This window comes from Natator depressus, chromosome 17, assembly GCF_965152275.1.
Source record: "Natator depressus isolate rNatDep1 chromosome 17, rNatDep2.hap1, whole genome shotgun sequence".
NCBI classification, from domain to species: Eukaryota; Metazoa; Chordata; order Testudines; family Cheloniidae; genus Natator; species Natator depressus.
The window spans coordinates 1,425,137-1,435,448 of record NC_134250.1 but is presented as its reverse complement, the minus strand read 5'-3'; the positions used below and the strand labels follow the sequence as shown (position 1 = coordinate 1,435,448).

General features: G+C 64.3%; 1 protein-coding gene across 1 annotated transcript; it reads left to right on the top strand.

Annotated features, from left to right (window-relative positions):
* The first annotated feature begins 1,452 nt into the window (after positions 1-1,452).
* Positions 1,453-9,308, top strand: ALDOC (aldolase, fructose-bisphosphate C). Its single transcript, XM_074974238.1, has 9 exons — positions 1,453-1,579; positions 4,162-4,295; positions 4,952-5,163; positions 5,545-5,599; positions 5,832-5,992; positions 6,592-6,675; positions 7,064-7,238; positions 7,799-7,998; positions 8,464-9,308. Exons 2-9 carry the CDS (start codon positions 4,184-4,186, stop codon positions 8,557-8,559), a joined length of 1,095 nt encoding a protein of 364 aa, XP_074830339.1. The 5' UTR covers positions 1,453-1,579; positions 4,162-4,183; the 3' UTR covers positions 8,560-9,308.
* The last annotated feature ends 1,004 nt before the right edge of the window (positions 9,309-10,312 follow it).

Here is a 10,312-nt window from a genome sequence, read left to right as displayed (position 1 = left end):
GCCCCTTCTGCCCTACCTAGGACAGCAAGTAGAGCGAGACCCATTTTCATCTTCGAGCCTGGGAGCTGCTTTAGGGGACTGGGCTGCAGCTCTAGAGGAAGATGGAGGCCCCATGCCACGTGGGGTGACATGAGGAGACACCCGACTGGCCAATGGCTGGCTCCTGGCTCAGGCCTCCGGCAGCAGAGAGAAGCTGTGAATCTCGGTGGGGAAGAGCTGGGCAGTGTGTGCCGGGCAGGGCCTACGGCGCTAAACTTCCCCTTCGCTAAGAGGTGCCATTCAGGGCCAGACAATGGGAGACTGAATGGAGAGGACTTGGCAGTGGTTCCTGGAAGGGGGAAAGGCAGGGTCAGGTACTGCGAGGGGCCCACGGGGGGCCTGGACAGCGAGAGGACAGGGTGGTTGCCTGGCCTCCCTGCCTTGGGCGTAAGAGCAGCATGGGGGTAGGGGTCCATGCAAGTGCCAGGGCCCTTGGAGTTCGAGGGCCTCAGGCCCCCCCGGGGGGTTCTGCAGGGGTGCCCTGGCAGCCAGGCCCCATGCTCTCCCTGCTTGTCACGTACTGGGTCAGGTGCTTCGGCTTGCGTCGGGTGCTGGAGCCCACAAGCGTTCTCCAGCCAGGCCCTGGCTCTCCCAGGGGGTGCAGCAGAGCCTAAGGCCCTGCACCCCCAGCCATGGCACAGGTAGCAGGGCAGGGAGTGCTGGAGAGGGCCCCCTGCCCCCCCCCTTGGAAACTGCCTCATGGCCTGCCCCTTGGGAACTGCCCCCTGCCCCCCCTTGGGAACTGCCCTGTGGTCCCATAGCCCCCCTGGGAACTGCCCCATAGCCTGCCCCTTGGGAACTGCCCCCTGCCCCCACTTGGGAACTGCCCTGTGGTCCCATAGCCCCCCTGGGAACTGCCCCCTGCCCCCACTTGGGAACTGCCCTGTGGTCCCATAGCCCCCCTGGGAACTGCCCCCTGCCCCCCTCTTGGGAATGGCCTCCTGCTCCCCCCTTGGGAACTGCCCTCTGGTCCCATAGCCCCCCTGGAAACTGCCCCCTGCTCCCCCCTTGGGAACTGCCCTCTGGTCCCATAGCCCCCCTGGGAACTGCCCCCTGCCCCCCTCTTGGGAATGGCCTCCTGCTCCCCCCTTGGGAACTGCCCTCTGGTCCCATAGCCCCCCTGGGAACTGCCCCCTACTCCCCCCTTGGGAACTGCCCTCTGGTTCCATAGCCCCCCTGGGAAATGCCCCCTGCCCCCCCCTTGGGAACTGCCCCATGGCCCCATAGCCTGCCCCTTGGGAACTGCCCCCTGCCCCCCCTTGGGAACTGCCCCCCTCTTGGGAATAGCGCCATGGCCCTATGGCCTGCCCCTTGGGAACTGCCCCCTGGTCCCATAGCCCCCCTTAGGAACTGCCCCCCTCCCCCGCTTCGCAACCGCCCCCGCGGGCCCCCCGGCGCCGCGGGCGGGGCTGAGTCGCCGGCCCCGCCCGCCGGAGTCACGTCGCGCTGCGGCACTTGCTCCAGCCTCATTTACCGGCGCCCGAGCCGCGCAGCCCGCAGAGCCGCCGCGCCGCGCCGGGGAGCCCAGCCCAGCCTGCCGGTAAGGGCGGCCCGGGACGCTGCCCGCGCCGCGCCGGAGCTGGGGCGGCTCGAGGGGCTCCTGGCCGGGGAGCCGCGCCGAAGGGCGAAGCTAGGTCGCCGCCCCCGGCTCTGGCGGGGCAGGATGCTGAGGGGGCCGGAGATGGCTTGGGGGGCTGGTGGGGGGGTTACTTGGGGGGGGGAGCGGAAGAGTTGCTGGGGGGCCGGTGGTGCGGGGGAGGATGTTGGGGGGCTGGTGATGCGGGGGGTATGCTGGGGGGGAGCTGGTGATGCGGGGGGGGCCGGTGCGGGGGGGATGCTGGGGGAGGAGCGGAAGGGTTGCTGGGGGGCCGGTGCGGGGGGGATGCTGGGGGGGGAGCGGAAGGGTTGCTGGTTGCTGGGGGGGGCGGTGCGGGGAGGATGCTGGGGGGCTGGTGGCTTGGGGAGGCCGGTGCGGGGGGATGCTGGGGGGGGGGAGCGGAAGGGTTGCTGGGGGGGCTGCTGGGGGTGGGGCGGAAGGGTTGCTGGTTGCTGGGGGGTCGGTGCGGGGAGGATGCTGGGGGGTCGGTGGCTCAGGGCGGTGCGGGGGGGATGCTGGGGGGCCGGGAGTGCGGGAGGGATGCTCGGGGGCCAGTGGTGCGGAGGAGGATGCTGTGGGGGCGGTGGCTTGGGGGGGCGGTGTGGGGGGGATGCTGGGGGGCCAGTGGTGCGGGGGAGCGGTGCGGGGGGGATGCTGGGGGGGCTGGGTGCGGGGGGATGCTGGGGGGGTCGATGGTGCGGGGGGGAGGCTGGGGGGGCGGTTGCTGGGGGGGCCTTTGCCCAGAGGCCATCTGCTGACACCAGCTAAGTGCCCCCAGAAGACCCTAGGGTCCGTGGTCCCGAGCAGCCGAGTTCTGTGCTTGCTCTGTGCTGTCCCCATGGCAAACCTTGGTGCCAGGCTCAGCAGACAGGCTGGGGACCCTGGCTCATGCCCCTTGCTGGAGGGGTCCGTCTGTCTCTGGGAGCAGGGGGCTTGGCCCCAGCTGGCTGCAGAGTGGTCACCCCAGCTGACAAGCCGGGCTGGGTCTTGGCTGCATGATGAGCATCTGAGCTCATCGGGCTGCCTGGGCGCTGTGCTGGAGCAGACAGGCTCGTAACCGGCCTTAACTGGCTTATGGCGCATTGCAGGCTTGTCCTGACCAGCCAGTCCCCACTTGCAAGGTTCCTATGGGCTGCACATGGGCTTCGACGGCTGCTCCCTGCTGGAGCAGCATTTCTGTGGGTTGCATGGGAAGTCGGCTGCATGCACTGGGGGCCCCTGTAGCCCCGTGACCGGGCCTCCACGGGGGTTACAGGGAGCTTGAAATGGACTCTCATGCTGTTAGGCTCCCTTCTCCCTGGGGTTGGAGCTCAGGACTGTGAATCGGGGCTCCTGTTCCTGGCTCTGCCTCAGTCTCGCTTTGTGAGTGTGAGTCTCCCTGGCCAGCTTCCCACAGTAGAAGGGGGCTGGTACGCTGCCCCGGCCTGGAGCGCAAGGGGTGGGGCAAGAGCTGATAGCCCACCTTGTCCGGCTGGGCTAGGGATTTCCCAGGTCTGGTCTGATTGTTGCCCCCACCTCGGGATGCGACTAGAGAAGGCCCCACGCTGTGCGGAGGGGAGGGGGGCCCATCTCCCCTGCTTGGGGGAGGCTCGTGCCAGGAGCACAGTGGACCCAGTATCTAATCCTGGCTCTCGGCCTGTGCAGCAGAGCCCTGAGATGGCGGGGGGGAGGGAGGGGGAGGAGCAGGCTGGGCCGTGCTGCACGAGGCTGGGCCCGTGCCTGGGGTGGCAGCACTGTCCATTACGTAACCGGCCCCGTTCGGGTTAGGACAGTCAGGCGGATGGGTTCGGCCCTTTGTCTCCGGGACAATCCGAGAGAAGCCTCTGGCCAGATGGCTGCTGACCGAGGCAGGGTGGCAATGGGCTGCTTCCCTGTGTTTGGCGTGTTGACCCAGCTGTACCACAGCCACAGAGGGAGAGGGTGGGATTGGTCCCCCCCCACTCCCAAGGATGCCGGGCTGGGGGGTCTCGGCTGGTTTCGGGAGCCTGGATGGGCTCAATTCCCCCATCGGTGCAGGGAGAGGGCAGCCGAGGGGTCACTGCAGACTCGGTGCCCCTGCGTTGGGGGGGCACCAGGTTTAGCAAATGACCTTGGAGTTTTGGAAGCAGCAACACTGCCGTGTCTGGGGGGAGCCTTCTGCGGTGTTTGCGATGGAGGGGGCAGGTGCCCCCCAGCCAGCACTCTGTCCACTCCTGCTCCCCGACACGGCGCCTCCGGGGAAGCCTGGGACTGGCACAAACATAACCCCCAGCCAACACTCCTGCATGGAGAGCCTGGGGCTGGAGTCAGTGGGCTGCCGCAGTGCCTCCTGGTGGGCAAGTGGGTGTATTACAGAAGGGAAGCTCCTGAAGGGGGTCATGGTGCACGCTGACCAGTGGGGAAGGCCGCTGAGTGCTCTCAGTGCTGCGGGGGCGGGAACGGGGACCAGGACTCTGCCTTCGTGGCAGAGGTGAAGACTTCCATCTGTCCCTGCTCCCCAGAGCAGGGGATGGGCTAACTCCTTGCTCACCCCACCCCCGGTTCAGGAGACTCCAGCTATCCGTAACGATGACGCACCAGTATCCCGCGCTCTCGGCTGAGCAGAAGAAGGAGCTGTCTGACATCGCACTGCAAATCGTGGCCCCAGGCAAGGGGATCCTGGCAGCGGATGAGTCCGTAGGTTGGTCTGAATAACTCCTTGTTGGGGAAAATGACCCCTCTGGGCTCCTGCTCCCTCCCTGCAGCCCCCCATGCTGGTCTCGGCATCCAGCTTGGGGTTTGGCCTGGCACATCAGTGACGGGGGGCGCTGAGGTTCTGGAAATGGTGCTGAGCTGGCGGCTCCAGGGCTGACATCCCAGGCGTGAGCACAGCTGGCTCAGGAGCTGGCAGGAAGAAAACCCGGTGTGCCATGCTGCGCTCTCTTTAGAGGCTCCCTCTGTACAACTCCTGCTGCAACCTCTGGCCCCAAAGACATTTGTGATCCCAGAGTCCAAGGGTCACGCCAAGGGGTCCTGTTCTGTGGTGGTCCAGGGATCACTGGGGGCTGTTTATCTCCTCTCCTCAGACGGTGATGTTCCCTTCAGAACCACACCAGCCTTTGCGCCTGCTGCTCCTTCATGGGTATTCGCAGAGCTACAGCCAGAAAGTTGTTCCCTGCACTGGTGTCCTAGGCAGCTGCTGCCCCCACATGCCACTCGCTCCCCGGGCATCGGGTGTGGGTGGTGGCTGGTGCTGAGACCCGGTGCTCAGTGGCAAATCCAGCGTTCCCCTGGGCTCCTCTTTCCCCCAGGGAAACGCATCCCATGCCTCATCCATGCCCCCCTCTGTCCCTCCAGGAAGCATGGCCAAGCGTCTGAACCAGATTGGGGTGGAGAACACAGAGGAGAACCGCCGGCTCTACCGCCAGATCTTGTTCAGTGCTGACAACCGGGTGAAGAAGTGCATCGGAGGTGTCATCTTCTTCCACGAGACCATGTATCAGCAGGGGGATGACGGCACCCCCTTCGTCAGGATGATCAAAGACAAGGGCATCGTGGTGGGCATCAAGGTGTGTGGCTGAGGGCTACCGTGAGCGGTTCTGCTTGGGGTGGTGTGGGGCACTTGCACCCTCTGGCGGTCAATGCCGGGGTGTGGCAGGCCCCGTGCGCGTGGCTGCCCCGGGACGTTGCTGCCCTCGGGGTGTCTGGACTCAGCAGGGAGGCGCACTAGCTGCTCACCCTGACAGCTCAGAGGCTCTGCTCCCGTTGCCGTGGCTTCACTCAGCTCAGGCCGGGGCTGCTTTCCCAGACACCGAGGCCCCTGTCCTGTTCCTGGGCATGCCCTGCGTTCCCTGGGGCAGGTGTGTGTCTGGGTTTCCAGCCAGTCCCGGGGAGGGGCTACCGGGGCGCTGCGGTCTGGCCTCACCTGTGCCCTGCCGTTCCCTTTGCAGGTGGACAAGGGCGTTGTGCCTCTGGCTGGGACAGATGGAGAAACCACGACCCAAGGTACGAGACGGCTGCTCTGTGCGTGGGCTGGGGGAGCTGAGATCTGTAATAACCCCTCAGACCTGTCTGGAAACGGTGGCGATTCCCCGTCTTGATGGGTGGAGCTGGGGCAGCTGCCACGTGCCCTCAGCATGGGATTCCCACTTGCCCGGGGAGTGGTTGGCACCAGAGGGCGGGGTGGGTCCAGAGGCCTCGGCTGAGCCTGGCTGAGGGTAGCTGTGTGTCGGGGCAGGTCTGGATGGGCTGTCCGAGCGCTGTGCCCAGTACAAGAAGGACGGCGCGGACTTTGCCAAGTGGCGCTGCGTGCTGAAGATCAGCGAGAACACCCCCTCGGCCCTCGCCATCCTGGAGAACGCCAACGTCCTGGCCCGCTACGCCAGCATCTGCCAGCAGGTGAGGGCAGCGCGGTGGGGCACCAGACTGGGGCTGCGCGGCTCTATGCTGTGGGGCCCAGCGTCGCTCTGACTGTGCACGTTGTGTTGTGCAGGGCCCTGCCCCAGAGAGCTTCCACTCGGGTCACAGGGGGATGGGCGCAATGCTGGCCCCATCCAGTCAGTGGTACCTGAGCCCTGCGGGGTCTTCTCCCCCTCCCCCACCCCAGCACTGAGCAGCCCCGGTGGTGCAGGGGCTCGCTCGGGGGGACCAGGAGGCCTCTGGCTGGCAGGCCGGGCGCTCAGTCCCTAGGGCAGTGAGGTGTCCCCGTCGCCAGCTGGGGGTGGTTTTGGATGGCACTTTTCACACGGATCCTAGGGCCCAGTTGCGTTAAACGCTCCGTGGCTCTGCTAGACCCAGCTGTGGGGCCCCTCTCTGACCAGGGAACATGTGTGCGCTGGTGCCAGGGGGTGAAAGCTTGGCGAGGCCTTTGCCCTGCAGGGCAAACCTGCCCGCCCCATCGTCCCCTGCAGAGCACCCTTGGGTGAGGAGACCTGTCTGGCATGTTCCCTCCCGCTCTGCCACACAGGGTGCAACCCGTAACACCTTCCCCATTGCAGAATGGCATCGTGCCCATTGTGGAGCCGGAGATCCTGCCCGACGGAGACCATGACCTGAAGCGCTGCCAGTATGTGACCGAGAAGGTGAGCCCTGCCCCAGCAGTGCCGGGGCGTTGGGGGGCATGGCGCACAGCGAGACCAGGGGACGATGTGTCAGTGGAGCTGCCTAGAGAAATGTACCCACCCCAGCCGCTGTTCCGCGTGCCCCGTTATCCCCCATGCAGGTCGCCTGCACTCAGAGGGCTCTGCAGTCTTAACTGCCACCCTGGTGGGCAGAAGGCGCCATGCTGGGACGTCACCACAGCACTCCAGGCCCTGCCCTGCACCTGGCACTGGGGCACGTGGGACATCCCCAGCAGCTTCTTGGGCTCTGAGCAGGGCTCGGGGCATGGTTTGGGCTCGTGGGGAGAGCCTGGGTTCCCCAGGGTGCAGCGCAGACGTGGGACCCAGGCGCTTGCTGCCTTGCTTTCAGGTGCTCGCGGCTGTGTACAAGGCCCTGAGTGACCATCACGTCTACCTGGAGGGCACACTGCTGAAACCCAACATGGTGACCCCAGGGCACGCCTGCCCAACCAAGTACAGCGCTGAGGAGATCGCCATGGCCACGGTGACAGCGCTGCGCCGCACCGTGCCTCCCGCCGTCCCAGGTAGCCAGGGCACAGAGCAGCTGCCTTTGAGCGCCCCACCCCCAGATGGTGGAGTCGCTTGGTCCCGAGGCGTCCCTGCCCGGGAAGGGAACAGTGCTGAGCTCATGGGAGAGGCTGATGCTCCCTGCATCCCGGCCAGTGCTGGGTCAGCCGCGCTCAAGCTGTAGCACCCACGTCTGCTGTCCACACGGCACAGCACCGCTGCACCCTGGTAGGCTGTGTGGACACGTGTCCTGCGTGGACGGAAGCGGTGTCTGTTGCTGTGGTAAATGGCCCCCTCGAGGCAGTTACTCTGGCGACCGAGGCATCCTTGGTGCTCTGGGCGACGGAGCTAGCTCGATTTGATTCCTAAGTGTAGGCCAGGCCTGGGAGAGGGGAGCTCGCTGCTACCCAGGCCAGGCAGAGCCCGGCTCTCTCAGCTTGTGGGTGCTGCAGAGTTTGTTCTGCAGTGGAGGTTCGGGGCTGTGCAGGAGGTGGGTGTGGGAGGCCCTGGGTGTCCACGCATCTGGGTTTGAGCCCAGGATTCGAGCCCTCCCTCAATGTCCTGGCCTTGTTTTCAGGTGTCACCTTCCTTTCTGGGGGGCAGAGTGAGGAGGAAGCTTCCATTAATCTGAACGCCATCAACAACTGCCCCCTGGCCAGGCCCTGGGCTCTGACCTTCTCCTACGGACGTGCCCTGCAGGCCTCGGCGCTCAACGCCTGGCGTGGCCAGAGGGAGAACGAGAGCTCTGCCACTGAGGCGTTTATGAAGCGTGCCGAGGTACTGAGCCGGAGGTCGGGGTGCGCTACGAAGGGTCCTTTCCCCAATTCCCTGCCCTGGAAACTCCTGGGCAGCAAGGACCAGGAGGTGCCCTGCCCCCAGCCCGAGGTGTCATGGTGAAAGATCTGTTTGGCCACTTGCAATCTAAAGCTTCCTGGAATTGTCCAGTCAAGCCCCTGTGTCCAGCAAAGTGTTGGGATGAGCCCAGTGCGTCCTGGCAGGGCTGCCAGGAGACGCCAGGAGGGAGTGCGTGTGTATTGTGTGTCTGGAATCTCCACATCCGGGCTAGAAATGGTGTCTGGCACACGTGGTGAAGGGAGCAGTGAAAACGGGAATGGTGGGGTGGGTGGGGGACACTCCTCTCTTCCCCAATGTGGCACCTGATATGTCCCCTGTTGTGCCAGGGCCACGGCTGGGGGCACAGCCAGGGACCAGGATGCTAACTGGTTTCTCCCTGTGTCTTAGGTGAACAGTCTGGCCGCTCTTGGCAAGTACGAGGGCAGCGGAGATGACTCCGGTGCTGCCGGGCAGTCCCTCTACGTGGCTAACCATGCCTACTGAGCCCCTGGCTTGGAGCCCCCGGCCGGGCATTCCAGCCCCACTGACCAACCAGTCTCCCACTCTGCTACGTTCCATATCAGCCACGAGTCACCCCCAGCTTTCTACTGTAGCCGCCGACAGGAGCCAAGTAGCTGCCTCCGGGGCGGGGGAGAGGAGGAGCGAGCCCCACCTGGACATACTGCCCCAGTCTTGTGTTTTCTTTCAACTGCTACCGACTTTGTGCCTGTGAAAGAGGCGGGGGAGGTGCCCTGCCAGAGTCTCCCGTGAGGGACTGGCCAGACAGTGCAGGCAGGCTGCAGACCCCGTCCCTTCCCCTTTAATTCTCCAGTTCTCCTTAAAGGGTATTGTTTGGAGGTGGGAGAGGAGCTAGGCTGGCAGGGGTGGGGAGGGGCGATGTCCCCTGGGCCCATGCCTGGCTCTGTGGCAGGAGGCCCCGTTCCCGAGGGGTGCTTGCGTGCGGGAAGCGTTCCGTGTTGTTGGTGCTCCAGTGCCCATTCTCCACCTGCCCTGTGTGGTCTCAGCACCCTGGCCGCGTGGGACCCACGCTGCATTAGACTGCACGTGGTGTGAAGCTGTAGCTTTGCAGTTCTGATTGTGTGCTCCCCGCCCCATCGTGCCACCACCGCTGTGTCTGCCCGAGTCAGGCGTGAGCAGCCGATGGTAGGGGAGCCGGTTCCTGCCGTGTGTTGTGTTCTCCATATGCACCTGATGTACCAAATAGTCTAACAAATAAATCATAGAGAAAGTGACGACAAGCGACTGCTACTTCCATCTGGTGCTAGGGATGAGGGCTAGCTGCTTTCTCTCCAGGGGGTGGTGGTCTGTTTAACATGGGTATTCTGAGTTGGGGTGAAGAAGACAAAGTAGCTGCTTCCAGCCATGCACTCTGGAGCACCAAACCCACATGGAGACTTCTTCCAAATCCCGCCCTTCCTCTCCCAAAGCTCCGGGTCTCTGCTGTCCATTACAAACTTCCTCTCCACATCCCCCTACGGCTTCAGCTGGACACTGGTGCTTTCCTCCCTTCCTCTGCTGAACTGTCTTGTGCTGCTAAAACAGCTGCCAAGTTCCACCCCAGAGGTGGCGCTGCTTCAGTGGTGGGTGAAGCTCCTCCATCAATTGCCCAGGGCTAGCTCTACCAGTCTCTTGCTGCACGCTCAGTTCAGTAGAACTCTTCCGTCCCTGTGCAAGGAAGGCAGCTGCTGCCCTCCTGTAGGGGTGGAGTGTGGCCTACTCCGGAACTGTAGTAAAACAGGACTGGGGTGTTTAGCTTTTTCTGATGCAGCTAAGATTCCCCTTAAGCTGTTTGGTGGCCCGTGCTCCATCCCCATTACTACTGCAAGGACTGCCTGTCCTTAGTGGTAGAGCTGTAATGTGCTCCAGTCCACTCTTCTTGAGTTCTCTTGGTGCTTTCCTTGGCCAGCCATCTGCACCTCTTGACCTGGCTGAAGGTGACTGATTGCTCCTTAAGGGCTGGATCTTCCTGATCTTTGTCATGGGTAAAGTGCCATTCTACCACCAAGGGAATTAGTGTTAATCCTCTGGTGTCACAGGGCTCTTGCCAATTTCGCCAGCCTGCAGGAATGGTAGCTGTGTTTTACAGCTGGGGAAATGGAGGCAGAAAGGTCAAATGCCTCCTTCCTACAAGGTCTGAGTGGCAGTTAGCGAGAGAAGAGTGGGGCCAGCCCCAGGCTCTGCTCAGGGTTCCCGGGCCGAGAATCACCTTGCAGGAAAGCAGTCACTAAGGCACGGG